This window comes from Balaenoptera physalus (assembly GCF_965194825.1).
Source record: "Balaenoptera physalus genome assembly, chromosome: 1".
Classification (NCBI taxonomy): Eukaryota; Metazoa; Chordata; class Mammalia; order Artiodactyla; family Balaenopteridae; genus Balaenoptera; species Balaenoptera physalus.
In genome coordinates this window covers 138298383-138314787 of record NC_138882.1, presented here as the reverse complement: position 1 = coordinate 138314787, position 16405 = coordinate 138298383, and the positions used below count along the sequence as shown (strand labels likewise).

Below are 16405 nucleotides of genomic sequence, written 5' to 3'. Positions count from 1 at the left end.
GCCACCATCATTCTACTTTCAGTCTCTGTGTGTTTGACTGTTCTAGATACCTCCTATAAGTGGAATCATATAGTGTTTGTACTTCCATGTCTGGCTTATTTTATTTAGCATAATGTCCTCAAGGTTCATCCATGTTGTAGCATGTCAGAATTCCCTTTCTTTTAAAGGCTCAGTAATACTCCATTGTATGTATGAACACCAGACTTTTAAAGTGGGTAGTGGAATAGGTGCTGGAGAAGTAGATAGTTGCCAGAGTAGAAGAAAAACACCATGGAGAACCCTTTCACAAGAGTCAGAGAGGTTTCAAGGTGGGAGTGACCAAAATAGCAAATGCTGCAGAGGTCAAGCTTAATGATGACTTCACAGAAATCATGGAATTCGTGGATTAGAAAGTCACAATGTCCTTAACAACAGTGGTTCTGGTGGAATTGCGGGTCTGAATCTTGATTGTTTGGGGTTCAAGAGTAAATGGGAGTTGAGGAAAAAGACCAGTATAATGGACTTAAAAAAACAAAGCTATTATGAAAAGGAGAAAGATACGTTGGCAGCTGAGGGGAGACAATTTGGAGAGGAATTTTTTTTTTGGATGGGAGGAACTTGATCACCTTAGTATCCCCAAAGGAGGGGAGAATATAGTAAAGTATATGGAGGAAAGCAGCAATGTTTGAGGGCAAAGTGGGTTGCAAGGTGAGCTGGTAGGGATGGAATGGGGGAGGTGCTGTGTACCAACTGGCCTGGTTTTCCAAATAAAATGGAAAGTTTATCAACTAACTATAAAAAACTTTATGTTTCTATGCTCCTAAGTGATATATTTTGTTGCAGATCCACCAGATGTCCCTGACAAAGTAACCTGTGTCATTTATGAATATTCAGGCAACATGACTTGTACCTGGAACCCTGGGAAGCCCACCTACATAGACACCAAGTATGTGGTGTACGTGCAGAGGTAGGTTCCCTCCTAACAGTCTAACTTGAGCAATTCTACTCCAGTCCAGCCCATGCTGTGCCTCCAGCAGAGATCCAAGAAATCAACTTTAAATATTAAATGCATCCTTTTTATCACCAACTCCCTAATTATGATCAAGGAAGCTACCAAAACCCTTTTCAGGCCATTAATATTTTCACTCTGTGGGACAATGTGTTCCATAATCTTCCTACTCTTTTTACTCATTGGAGGTAATTGGGGGCAAAGGCCTAATGGGATACAGCACAGCACAGTTTTAAAAGGATCTTTGTTCAAATCCCAGCTCTATCCTCCTTCTAGGGTTTAGGCAACTTAATCTCTCCAAATTGCCATTTCTTTATCTTTAAAATGGGTTTAAAAATAAAACCTAATGCACAGGGTAATTCTAATTATTTAAGTGGAATTTGGTTTTTTAAGTGTGTATTACAGTGCCAGGTCCATAGTCAGCACTACATTCATGGAAGCTATTAGTTATTAATAATGACCCCCAAATCTTAAATTTGGTGTCTGTGTAGTCTGACCATCTTCCCTGGTTTGCCTGAGACTAAGGGAGCTATCAGGACACAGGACTTTCACTTTTAAAACTGAAAGTAATAATTGAATGAAAGTAATAATTTTCTAATTGGAGTTGAGGAGGGCTTTGTGGAAACGCTCTTTTGTTACGTTCTAACAATAACCAGACTTCAGGAGCCAGACAACCATGCAGCCAAAATCTCTTAAGTTTTATGCTTAAAGACAAATAATTGATCATAAAAGTTATATTACTTCATACTAAATTAAATTGGGAGAAATGTATCTTTAGTTTCTGCTATTCAGAAACTGCAAAATAGGAAAAGGTTGATGTGAAAAAAATCTTTTCCTTCCTGAATGTACATAGTTCAAATGTTTCACTGTTAGAGCAGTTCCTCAGAGCTACTGAGAGGCTGTCTCCTGGGCTATAGTCCTCAGTTTGGCTTGAATAAAACTCTCTTCTATCCCTTAAAAAAAAAAAGTTTCACTGTTACATCTAAACTATATCCATGTATGTCAGTCTGTGTTGGACTCCTTTGCTAGTGTTAAAGATGGAAATAATACCGTTAATTTGGGGGAAAAAATTGTGGGCAAACTGGGCTACCTTGGTCACCCTATCCTTGTTTTGTTTCGTTTATTTTTTTTTTAAAGAATGCCTTTAGTTTTGTACAATTGATCCTTGAAAAATACAGGGGTTGGGGTGCTGATCCCTTCGTGTAACTTTTGACTCTCCCAAAACTTATCTACTAATAGTCTACTGTTGACCAGAAACCTTACTGATAACATAAACAGTTGACTGACATATTTTATATGTTATATGTATTATATACTGTATTCTTACAATAAAGTAAGCTAGAGAAAAGAATATGTTATTAAGAAAATCGTAAGGAAGAGAAAATACATTTATAATATTGTACTGTATTTCTTGATACTGTAAGTTAATGCTGTCTGTTTACAAGATTAATCATCTCTTAGTACCGACATCAAAAATGAAAAGATCATGTGAAAAAGAAATTCATGTTTATTTACAGGTGTCACAATTCATGCATTGATAGGGAAGAAGCAGCAATATGATTGCTTTATAATAGCCTAGTATAACTGATATGATTGCTTCATAGTAGCCTAGCCTATACACTAATGAATGAATCATTATAAAATTTTTATGGCATACAATATTGCAGTCATATTCATAATACAGCATTGGAAACTTTGTTACATATTTTTAAAAACCACTGACCTGTGATGATAGGCTGATACGCAGTTTCTCTGATTAGGAAAAACAGGCATACTGTATGATAATGTAATTCTTTGAAAGCAAAGTTATAGAACAGTAAGAAAACTAACACATTATTAATTTTATATTAAATATCACTCACTTTATGCCTGTGTAAGGATAGACTAGTATCTACTAGCATCTACAAATATTTTATGCATTTATGGCATACCTAAGTTTTTCTTAATTTTTTGATATCTCTAGGCTATGCAGTTCATCGGTGAGTTTTTTCAAATTGTCGCAAATCTAAAATTTTTCCAATATATTTATTGAAAATAATCCACCTATAAGTGGACCTGAGCAGTTCAAACCCATGTTGTTCAAGGGTCAACTGTATTTGAAGTACACGTTTTTTTCTAGCTCAAAATTTCACAAACTACTTTTTCTTTTATACTTAAAAAAAAAATTATTTATTGGATTCCCACTGTTTGCCAAGCACTGGGCCAAAAGCTTTATATGTGCTACCTCATTTCATCCCTTATACAACCTTGTGTGGTACATATGATTATTTTTCCGATTTTTGTAGACAGGTGACTGAGGCCTAGCTAGGTTAGGTGATGCATCCAGGGCCACGCAGCTATGAGAGGGAGAGGTGGGATTTGAATCTGGGGTGGCCTGACTGCTTTCTTCCTAGTTTAGTCTTTTCTGCTGAAGTGGTGTGGGAACCCAGATCACAGGGCATATTTGAGAGATGCTATCCAGGTCTCATCATTATGGGAAAGAATAACCTTCCAATCTTGCTCTCTCTCTCCATCTGTTAGGTACTCAGAATAACTTTGATTAAGTGAAACATAAAAAGTAACACCTCTATGTTCAAGACATTTTGGGTAAAAACTAGACAGATTTTATGAATACATTGCTAAGCCTGGGCTTACTGGCTACATGTCATGGGCAAGAAGCTCACATCTTTCACTAAGTAGAGGTATGGTCAGGTAGCAAAGGGATGATGGAAACACTGAGACCAGTGATGGGTTGTGTTGTCAAATATATAATATACTAAGCACTGCGCTCTGTACTTCAGGTGCCTTACATCTTCAATCCTCAGCTTAACCTTGCGCAGTAACTATTAGAATTGTCCCCTTTACAGAGCTTATGTTACTTCCCCTTAGACATAAGGGAGCCAGGATTCTAACAGGTGTCCAAGACTTAACCAATCCTCCTTGCCCCCTTGAGATGAAAAGAGTCCATGAGGACAAGAATCTCATTGCAAAGGCAACTTTAGGAATGTGAAAATGAGGGCAGTATGGGAGCAAACACCACAGTTTAAGCTCAAAGAAAAGTTAGATAGTGCCAGATTGACAGAGAATGCCTAGGCTTTGCTATCTCCTGGAACTTTTACTATCTCATGGACCCACTGATCTTGATTAGTTGGTTAATTCTTTTTCTTTTAATATAACAGCTTTATTGAGTATAATTCACATACCATACAATTTAAAGTGTACAATTCAATGATTTTAGTATATTCAAAGAGTTGTGCAACCATCACCACAATATTAGCACATTTTCTTCATGCCAGAAAGAAACCCCATCTCCATTAGCAGTTACTCCCCATCTCCCCTCAACCCTCCCAGCCCTAGGAGTCCTCTGTGCATTTGCCTACTCTGGACATTTTATATAAAAGGAATCATATAATTTGTGGTATTTCATGACTAGCTTCTTTCACTTAGTGTAAGGTTTTCAAGGTTCATCCATGGTGTAGCATGTATCAGTACTTCATTCCTTTTTATGCCTGAATAATGTTCCATTATTATATGAATATATCACATTTATCCATTCATTAGTTGATGGACATTTGGGTTGTTTCCATTTTGGGGGCTACTATGAATAATGCTCTACTAACATTCATGTATAAGATTATGTATAGACATATGTTTTCATTTCTCTTGAGCATATATTGATACTTAAGAATAGAATTGCTAGGTCATATGGTAACTCAGTTTAAACTTTTGAGGAACTGCCATACTGCTTCTTTTAATTGAAGTATAGTTGATTTACAATATTATGTTGGTTTCAGGTGTACAGCATAATGATTCAATATTTTTATAGGTCATATTCCCTTTAAAGTTATTGCAAAATAATGGCTGTGCTTCCCAGTGCTGTACAATATATTTTTGTTGCTTATTTATTTTATAAATAATAGTTTGTATCTCCTAATCTCATACCCCTATCTTGCCCCCCCCACTAGTAACCACTAGTTTGTTTTCTGTATCCGTGAGTCTGTTTCTGTTTTGTTACATACACTTGTTTTATTTTTTAGATTACACATATAAGTGATAACAGAGTATTTGTCTTTCTCTGTCTGACTTATTTCACTAAGCATAATACTCTCTAGGTCCATCCATGTTGTTACAAATGGCATAGTTTCATTCTTTTTTGTGTCTGAGTGATATTCCATTGTATATATATATACCACATCTTCTTTGTCCATTCATCCATTGATGGATACTTAGGTTGCTTCCATATCTTGGCTATTGTAAATAATGCTGTTATGAACATTGGGATGCATGTCTCTTTTTGAATTAGTGTTTTCATTTTCTTCTGATATATACTCAGCAGTGGAATTGCTGGATCATATGGTAGTTCTATTTTTAGTTTTTTGAGGAACCTCCATACTGTTCTCCATAGTGACTGCACCAATTTTTAATCCCATCAACAGTGTACTAGGGTTTCCTTTTCTCCACATCCTTGCCAACATTTGTTATTTGTAGACGTTTTGATAATAACCATTCTGACAGGTGTGAGGTGGTATCTCATTGTTTTGTTCTGTTTTGTTTTGGCCATGCCGCACGTCTTGTAGGATCTCAGTTCCCCGACCAGGAATTGAACCCAGGCCCTCGGCAATGAGAGCGCGTAGTCCTAACAACTGGACCGCCAGGGCCCCTCTCGTTGTTTTGATTTGCATTTCTCTAATGATTAGCAATGTTGAGCATTTTTTCATGTGCCTGTTGGCTACCTGTTGGCTACCCCTAATTTCCTATTTAGTATCATAAAAATGTTCTCCTAATATTTTATGATTATTATATATCTCTTTTAAAAGCCATTAACGCATTAACAATTATATCTGTCTAAATTATTTACACATGGTTTTTGAGGGACACATCTTCTTTATCAAGTGAGGAATACTTGCAGTAGTTATGAGTACTGAAATTGTTCTCAGTACCCAAAAAGTCACTTTGAAAGTCTTAAGAATAGATTTATTAAAGAGCAAACTGTCAGAAATATCCATTGAAAAGAGCGCAAGCTTTAGAGTTTTATGTTTGAATTCCAGTTCTGAGACTTATCAGTTAGATGTCTTTTATGGTACAAATATCTGAAAACCCAAGTGCAGTGACTTAAACAGACAAGGCCATAGTGGTAGGCAGTACGGAGCTAGCATGTTAATTCAATGGTACCCCAAGGAAGCAGGCTCTTTCCACTTTTCTCCTCTGCAGCCTTTAGTGTGTTGGCCTTAATCCTCAGATGCTACACATCCAGGCTTCTCATCCAAGCTTCAGGAAGGAAAGAGGTGAAGGGAAAAAGACATTCTCCCATGGACTTCCACTTGCATCTCATTGGCCAGAATTGAGTTACATGTCTACTCTGTCAGGATGGGAACCTCAGAGAGGGGTGTTATGGGTGGAGTTCAGTACTGTCATCTAATAGTATCCGCCACAATTGCTAGCTGAGGGATCTTGGTAAATTTGTTTAGCTTTGCTAAGCCTCAGCCTCCTGAGAAATGAGTGTAAGTAATACCATACTGAGTGTTATAAAACTTACAAGAAAGCAAATTCTAAGAAAGGGCTCACAAATTGGAAATGCTTAGAAACTGACAAAAAGGCGATGTTAGAATATTAGAACATCAGGGTGAAACTCAAGGCTGGCTCTCTAGACTTGTTTGATTTGTTCCAAAATCAAAACCTGACTGATTTGGGAGACAAGATTAATGTAAAGCCATAAAAAATGATCACTTACAGGATATTATAAACAGTAACTTTATTTACGTTATTTTCAAGTAACAGTAATTTTGGACAGATGACTATCTAGAAAGATTGTTAAATGTGCTCTAATAAGTAAGACTAATTTTCTAGCTGTTGTACATATGTCAGTAGTAAAGTCACTCATTTATTCAAACTAGAAATGTAAACCCAATGTGGGCAAGAATTTTTGTTTGTTTTGTTCATTGCTATATTGCTTGAGCCCAGGATGAGGCCTGGCATATAGTAAGCGCTCAATAAACACTCGTTGAGTGATTATTCTGATAACTAGAAATAAACATTTCCTGCATCCTCCCTTCACAATCTAGTTAACTAATAATACTACAAGGTCCTATATATTAAAAAAACTTTTTTTACTGTCTTTTCTGAAACCAAGAGCAAATTATAGCCAAACTCACGCAAACCTAACCCAAATTCTGACTTGATTGAGTCCAGATTAATGGAATTTTTAAAAACTTTATCATATGTTATCATAAAAGATGTGAAGGGTTACCATAAAAACAATGTTATCCTCTAGCAAATTCAAAGAATGAGCTCCTATAAGCACAGACAAATTGGAAAAGAAAATAAACATCTGTTTGTCTTACAATTAATTAAAAATGCACCCACGAGTTGAGAAAAATTAGAGAAATCCATTTTTCTAACTTATGGTTAAGAAGGCCTTTCCCCCTAGGAAAAAGGTGAGTTATAATGAATTTTGTGGTTGAAGTGGTATCAGATTTTAAAAGGCTTTTCTAGATCCTGGGTTCTCAGGGTATTTTCCACTTGGGCAGATAGGTAGAGATCAGCATTTGCAAGGTTTCACTTCCAACTCATGTGGTTCTGTTTTCCAGTAAAATCACATATAGAGAGAGGCATTTCACCTCAGCCCCACCCACTTGTTTCCACAGTGGCAGTTGATGGCATTCCCTCTATGGCAGCATAGGGGCCATCAGGGCCTCCGTCTGGTGTTGGATTGAAGTTGTAAAGTAGAGGAATTGTGTCTGTGTTGCTTCAAGAGTCTTCTTTCTCCCCAGAACCTTTGTGGTGACCCCACCAGCAGAGCTGCATGTCCATTCACATACACTCCTCAACCCCTTTGTATTTTGCTATGTACCAGTGGGTGGTGATAGGAAAAAAAATGAATCTCTGCTAATAAATATCTACTTACTGTTGTCCCATTACGCTCAACAGCTTCATGTAAATATATTCTTTCTTTATCTTGGATACTCTTGCAATGTCTGGCACAGTACCTTCTACTCAATAAATAACTTGTTGAATGAAAATAAGTGCATGATGGCCCTTCATTCTATTTTATTCAAGTCAATTTAACAAATATTTATTTAGTATTTCATGTCTTCTTGGAACTATGTTAAATGCTAGAAAATTTTTTAAAATACGCAACATGTCTGTGCATGACAAGTTTATAAACTGTTTAGAACAGCACCAACGGTAGAATTTTCAGGTACTATGAAAGACCAATAGGGTCTTTTAGTTTTAATGAGACCCCTAAAAACAATTGCCTACTCTTCCAGTTCACAAGGCCTGCTTGTTTTTGCCACATCTTCCTCTCCATATGCATATTCATTATAACCAGAGTTCTTAGATATAACTCCAAATATATTTGAGGCTGTGATGTTATATTTCTACTGAGTTCAATAACCAGTTCATATGTTAAAATCCATCTCCTCACTGATTCTGCACCAGTGCTTGGAGAGCTAATTGTGGCTGGGGACAAACACAAACTTACTGACTGATATTACTTTATATTCATGACCACTCACCTCAACTGGACCCAGGTAGCCACCCAGTAGTCCTACTGCACTTCACTGGCCAAGTCACTCCCCCACTAACCAGGTAATTATTTCATTACTCTTTCTCTCATCTCTGGTCTCCAACATCTTCTCCCCTTCTTCACTCTATTGATGACCTGCTTTCTATTTCATTGAGAAAATAGGAGTAATGAGAAATACCACAGCCTCCCTCATCTGCTGACACACTGACATCTGTACCCACATACATGGTCTTCCCTTCTAGTACTGTGGATGAACTACCATTGCCCTGATGCCAGCTCTCCACTGTGTACTAGATCTTACCCTGCCTGCCTACTAGAGGACATTGCTCCAACAATACTCCTCTCTTTCTTCTGTATCATCACCTTTTCTATCTTTACTGGATCTCCTCATCAGCTTTCAAAGATGCTGTAGTATCTGCTCTCTTGAAAATACAACCCTCCCTTGGTCCTTGCCTTCCACTAATCTATTTCTCTGCTCCTTCTATGGCAAACTCCTCAAAAGAGTTGTTTGTACTTTCTGCCTCTACTTCCTCTCTTTTCATCATCTCTTTAATCTAGTCAAGATTTTGCCCTCCACCTCCAGGTCTTAACAGTGTCACTAATGACTTCCCCATTGCCAGATGCAATGGTTTATTCTCAGTCCCACCCTCCTTATAAGAGGATTTACTCTCAGGAGCATTTAACTTAGCTTTTTACTTCCTTCATTTGGCTTCCAGGACAGCACTCCCTTTTGGTTCTCCTCCTACCTTCCTGGATGCTTTTTCTCAGTCTCTTTTGCCAATTCCCCTTTATTCCAGTAAAGTAATGGTGACCCAGAGCTCTATCCTAGGACCTCTTATTATCTCTATCTACACTCATTACCTAAAAGATCTCATCCAAATTTATGGTGTAAAACTCCCTAATCTATATCTCCAGTCCAGATATCTCTCCTGAAGTGCAGCCATCATTTATCTAACATCTTACTCAATATTTCCTCTTAGATGTCCAAAAGGTATTTTCAAGCTAACACTTTCAAAACCAAATACCCAGTTTCCTTTCCCCAGACTCGCATTCCCTATCTCAGTAAGTGGTAACACCATCCTTTGCAGTATTCAGGTTACAATCATTGCAGTCCTCCTGGATTCCTCTCTAACACGCCCCCCATTCAACTGATCAGCAAAATCTATTGGATCTGTCTTTTAAAAACTGACTTCTCACTGCCTGGTCCAAGACATATCATCTCTCACCTGCATTAGTAAACTGGTACTCTAGCCTTCACCTTTGCCCTGCTACAGTCTATTATTCACAAGTAGTCAGAGTAATCCTTTTCACATGCACATCAGATGTCACTCCTCTGCTCAAGATCTCCCATTTCACTCAGAGATCAAAGGCAGCACCCTTCCATCGCCTTATGTGACCTTACAATGCCTTCTAAATCTCCCCCTCCTCTAGGACTCTCTGATATCATTTCATCCCTTTCCATCCCTCAGTCTACCAAGCCTCAATGACCTCCTTACTGTTCTTGAACAGGATAGGCAAGGTCCTGCCTCAGGGCCTTTGCATATCACCTAGAATGCTCTTCCTCCAAAGAGCCACAAGACCTGATTCTTTACTGCTCTAGTGTTACCTTCTCAGATGCTCAGATAGGTCTTCCCAATCTCCCTTAAAAAAAAAAAAAAAAAAAAAATACCCCCACACCTACTCCTAGCATTTCCTAACCCCTTTCTTTTCTCTTCTGAATGTTTATCACCACAAGACATATTATATATGTATTTGTTTCCACCAGAATGTGTGCTCCACAAAGGTTGGGACTTTACATGTTTTGTTCACTGTGGTAGCCCCAGTGTCTAAAGTAGTGCTTGGAATATAGTGGGTGTTAAATAAATATTTGTTGAATGAATGATTAAATTAAAAAATACTGTTCACCATTATCACCACAAATCAGCAGTGTTTATTAAAAATCTATTAACTACAACTAGGATTAGGTGGAATGGAAACTTCAGAAAAATATAAATCATGCTGACTCCCTTCAACAAATAATCTGTTATGTATTAATTAGCACAAGAAAAAAAGAAATAGAAGTAAGAAATTTAAAAAACTTTGTAACATACAGTTGTACGCAAAAATTGTCCTAAAGTATATAGTCAGTCATTACAATTAGATTCTTCATCTAGTATAGTGCGTTGTGGTCTAGGTGCTGATATGAGGGATAGACTTTAAAAGAAGAATTAAATTACCTAGTAGCTATGGTTAATGTCGGTTTGAGAATACATTTCCATTTTGACTTGTGGTCTCAATACGTGTGATAAAAGAATTAGCCACAAACCAATTAACAACATGTATGTGGTTTTCTCTAACTGGAAAATATTCAAAGATGCCCTACTTACTACTTACACATAGTTGCCATTCTCTTATTTTCACATTTGAATACTTATTTACCATGAAGTTAGCATTCCTTATTACAAAGCCCTCGCATGGAACCCCTGTGCAATGCTCCTTCTCAGAGGGAGCTCATTTAGTTCAAGCCATGTCCACAGCTGCCCTTCCCAAAGAGGTACAGTAGGCACAGTACCCAGGGCTCGCCATACTTTCAGGAGTCTACAAGATGTTTAATTGCATTTAAAATCACAGGAAAAAATGAACCATTAGGTCAAAGAAAATGGTTTAATATGTGATATTAATATAGTTGCTTTTATATCAGCAGTTGTGAAACATAATCTATATGAATATATATGTGTGTGTGTGTGTGTGTGTATATATATATATATATAAATAAACATAAACATACCTACACACATATAAACTTTTTTTTTTTCTTTTTTTTTTTTGTTTTTAAACTTTTTTATGTTAATGGAAGAAGGGGTCTATGAAGGCAAAAGTGCTTAGGGCCCATGAAAATCATACTGTGGCCCTGGATGGTCTTGACTTTGTTTTAAAAAATTCTAAAAGTGAAACCAATTCTGATTCATTTTTAAGTAAAAGGTTGCCTTCTGAAAGCAAGCTAAAAAGATAGCATCAAAAAAATTGAGGAATAATTCATTCAAACCAACATAACTGGTGATCATAATCTTTTTTTTTAAGTTTAGAGACAGAAGAAGAGCAAGAGTATCTCACTTCAAGTTATATTAACATCTCCACTGATTCATTGCAAGGTGGCAAGAAGTATTTGGTTTGGGTCCAAGCTTCAAATGTACTGGGCACGGAGAAGTCAAAACAAGTGCAAATTCACCTGGACGATATAGGTAAAGAATAAGAAATTCTGTAATGGCTTTACAAATAAACAACTAATTTGTTCTGACCTAATCAAATGAAGTTGAGATCTGAAAAGAATTTCCCTAAAGTTCCTGAAGATCATGATACAGAAAACAAGAATTACCCATAAGCCACTGCCTGAGACAAGCCAAAGATAAGTAAGGCTGCCATTGTGTTGTATATTCTTTCAGTCTTATTTCTACATGGGGTATGTCTTTTCACAATATTTACTAAGGACTTCTTATGTTTAACCATTGTTCTAAGGGCTAGGGAGAATGAGATAGACAAGGAAGATACCTCCTGTCCTAAATATCTTGCAATCTACCAGGGAAGAGGGAAAGAAATAAGGATTATAATAAAGTGTGATGAATCTTATGTTGTGAGAAGTACAGCATACTAAAGCATTCTACTGTACATGCTATTTTGGAAGTTATGTTTTTATTTGATTTTGTTTGAAAAGTTCTACAAAAAACATAGAAAATTGTGGAGAATTATGTAGACATCTCTATGTACACCAGCCAGATTCAACAAAAGTTAATGTGTTTTGCTTCAGGTATTTTAGAACTTGCCTTTTAAAAAAATAATAATATAGAATACATATTTCTATTAATTTAATCTATAATCTTATTTTTAATTAATATCTTTAATTAGTCCCTTATTACTGTTCCCAATTTTTCACCATCATAAACTACACTGTCATGGACAACCTTTTGGCTGAATTTTTGCATAGTAGTTGTTTTTTTCCTTAAGATAACTTCCAAAAAGTGATTGCCCTTGAGCCTTTTACAACTATATCCTAGTCCTAAAGCCAGAGTTCAACCAAAGAGCACCAAGTGTGAATCACCTTCTCTTTGGAGATTCTAGTGCCAATTATTCCTGTTTTTATTATTAAAGTTGATTTCAGTAGCTAACATTTATGGCACACTTTCTTCAGTGCTAACTGCTTTTACATACATTATCTTATTTAACCCTCACAACAGTCCTATTTTGTAGAAGAGATTATAATTTATACATGAGGAAACCAAGGCTAGGTGGCATTAGAAGTTGAGTTTGCAGAGCTAGGAAGCCTCTAGTTCTAGTATCCTCAACTCTTATCTTCAGTCTTTATTTAAAAGCACACTGCAATGTGTCTGACAACTTTCCTGCTGATTAACGTTCTAGGGGATGTGACACCTCTTGGGGCACAACACGGGTATCCTCTGGGGACTACTGGGGTCTTCTATTGGAACTAATATCTCAACTAATAAGATTGGTCTAAAAATCTGTCCTTATGCTATGAATATTGGCTTTGAAAACAAGCACTGCTGACTACGGTGATGAATAGTAACTCCATTGTGCTGTATATTCTTGGAGTTATAGTTCTCCACATTTTTGTAAGTTTACATTTTGAGGTAGGATATAGCCATAACATGCCCTTATCTTAAAAACAGGTTCCCCTCAATGGACTAATGATGTTTAAAGGCTATCGTGTTCAGTATCATTTTGGCAGTATCATTTTTAGGAATTAGATTATTACTATTAGTATTAATGCTATTATTACCATTGTTATCTTATTATGATCTTAGTGTCATTGCATCCATTTATTGAACACCTATAGTGTTCCAGACAATTAACATGCAAATCACATTTAATTCTGAAAACAATCATGCATGGTACCACTGTGCCCATTTTATAGACGAAGAAAGAGATAAAATAATTTGCTCAAAGCACATAGCTAGTAAGGAGGAGAGCCAGATTTCATCTCAGACTTGCCGACTTGCTGTAGTTAACCACCACCCCACCTCCCATAAAGGGAAAATCTCATCTGGCTGTCACCTCCAAATCTGCTTTTCACACTGAACCAGGGAGCCTCTTGTTTAGAGTTACTCCACCTCCTCCTCCTCCTCCTTTCTCAGTATCCCAAGATGGACTCTTAGAAACTCAGGTTGAAAAGCACAGGTTGACAGTGTAGGAGGCTACTCCCAATAGAACCCCTAGGTTATTAACGGATGAACTATATTCATTTGTGGCACTTTAAGAATAAGACATTGCAAGTTAGATATATGAACTGTTCTATGAAACTGAAGACAGAGGACTCTCCTGGGAGCAATTTCCACATAACGGCTACGGGATTGGTCTTTAATTAAGTTAGGAAGATATGCTGAAAGGCAGGGCTGAATTAATAGTGCAGTAACACTGCCAAAATGACATGTGAGAGGAATGCTTAAACTTCTCTTATAGAGAAGTTTCAATACGGAAAATGCAGTGCCTTCTGGCTGCCATTTTGAACATTAGTTCTCCCCACTGAATAATTATAAGTAAATACATGCTGTTAGAAAGATACCAAAGAACTACAATATGGTTCTTTATTTCAACATAAGTGGAAACTAAAGATATGGCATCTACGATGGAATTGACGGCTTTTAAAAAAAATGTAAGATCTAATGGGAATGTATGAAACCAAAGCAATGAGAGCAAAAATTCAACATTCTGAGTCTTGTGTAACAAACTAATGTTCAAGTGCATATTACATAACATGTTTTTATTTGAAAAATATAAGCTCATTCAAACCTAAACCGTCAGATCTCTATTGCATTGATCTGCTCTGTGCTAAGACTCTATCTTAAACCAGACTTACTGTTCTATCCGCATTTCTCATAGGACTAAGCAGACTTTTGCTTCCTCCCCAGAATATTTCTTTCTGCAAAAGGGTCTCGGAATGCTTGTGCTGTTACGTCTGTGGCAGGTCACACTCAGAGGTGGGAGACAGGAGGGGGTAGGTAATTTGTAGCCTTGAGGGTGCTTAAATGGTCCCAAGTGGTTTCAGAGCCCTGGAGATCCACTTCCCTGACTCTAGAAATCTCTGAATTCTGATTCTCATTACAAGAAGCTTAAACTAGCAAAAGGAAACCACCTATGGAATTCAGATGATAAAACTTCAGTATGGTAAGCTCTTTAATTAGATTAATCCTGCTACTACTACTTACGTTCTATACTGGGTTTAGCCCAAGGATTTTATTTTAGGTCAGTGCTACTAGAAAGCAAATCTTTAATTTTTATATTTTTCTATAAATCATATATCTGTGCACATAATTTTAGATAATATTATTCATTGAAAATAAAACAAATTTCCCAAAGAATACTTTATAAACTTAGAATAAACAAAAAGGAAACTAATTCATAGAGAATATTAAGCTGTAATAATGGCCTCTAAAAACACACATACAGGTTCTTGAGTTCTTTGTTAAATAATACGTCTAACAAAGTTATAGGTTTTCACTGTTCTACTATGCATATAGGAGAAATGGGAAGTGCCCATGATTTTATTCTGTCCAGACAGAACAAATTTACAAGAATTTACGCAGTTTAGAAATACAGAGCTTCCAGTTACACCATTACACCTAGTACAAAAAATAACTAGTAAGATGACCAATCAGAATTTCAGTTTCCTTTTGAAAATCATAATCACAGAACACAGCAATAATTTGCAAAGTCTTAGAGTCTTGTAAGACTCCTTGTTCAAATCATACTTTCAAGTACAGATTTATTTTAATAGATAACAAAACAAGTTAGCAATAGATATAAATATTCATACAAGTTTCCCTATGACACAAGAGAATAAAAATATTATTGTGAACGATCTTAATTTTACATCTTACCAAATTAGATACTCTGAACTAAATTTAGGTTGCAAAACATCATTTCTCCCTAAACAGATGCGGGAAAGAAGAGATATCTTCTTTACCTCCTTTTCACATTCTTTTGTTAATAGGCCAGGCTTCAGAATTTCATTAGTTCAGAATACAGGGGACTATGAGGTGGGAAAGGACAAGACAGAGCTCCATTTAACAGAAATGGAGAATGGGTGGAATAGAATTTTACTTAAGAACAGCAGTTTTCTCCTACATAATAGATTAGAAAACAAGAAAAATTTCATGTTAATTAGATCATGAGTTTTGTTTTTTTTTTGGTACTTTGAGTTTTAACATGTCTAAATATTGATGAAAAAATATTGATTTCTCCCTAGGCAAGTTTTAAGCTGCTGGATTTCTGTTTTTGTTTTTCTTTAGTGATACCTTCTGCATCCATTATTTCCAGGGCTGAGGATATAAATACTACAGTGCCCAAAACCGTAATCCACTGGAATAGTCAAACATCAATTGAAAAGGTTTCCTGTGAAATGAGATACAAGGCTGCAACAAACCAAACTTGGAACGTAAGCTAACTTTCACTATTCTTTTGCATGTAAGTGAGTGAAAGAAAAGCCAGCCAATAGTCAAGTGACCACAGTGGATGTATAATGATCTATTTTACATGTTTTTATCTGATTGGTCATGTAATATTCAAACCACTCTACTTTTAATAATGATGCTTCCAAATAGAGAGGTGTTTCCTGAAAAGGTCTCTTGCCTTTTGTAAACTGCTAAATAGACAAATGTCCAACTAGGACAGATTCATCTGTTTAGCTCCTTGTAATTCACTGTCTCTTAGGGTGAGATTTAGATCAGTGATTATGAATATAAAATGTAAGTATTCTATGCTGAAATTTAACAGCCATCCGGGGAAATAAAATCTGTTCAAAAAGCTTCAGATTCATGGGTGTCTCTTTTTAAATGAAAAATGTTCAATCCAAAATGTAAAATTTGTTACTATATTAGTCTTAGATGAGCATAAGGTAAAAAGTGAATGTCTAGGCAAAC

At 36.4% G+C, this 16405-nt stretch overlaps 1 protein-coding gene across 1 annotated transcript in view; it reads left to right on the top strand.

The window, feature by feature from the left end:
* The window catches only part of IL23R (interleukin 23 receptor), a 65947-nt gene that overhangs the window by 19391 nt on the left and 30151 nt on the right, over window positions 1-16405 (top strand). Inside the window, exons 3-5 of the mRNA XM_082421426.1 lie at window positions 823-946; window positions 11556-11716; window positions 15776-15921. Of these exons, the coding sequence (XP_082277552.1) occupies window positions 823-946; window positions 11556-11716; window positions 15776-15921 (431 nt within the window). The remainder of the gene's footprint in view (window positions 1-822; window positions 947-11555; window positions 11717-15775; window positions 15922-16405) is intronic.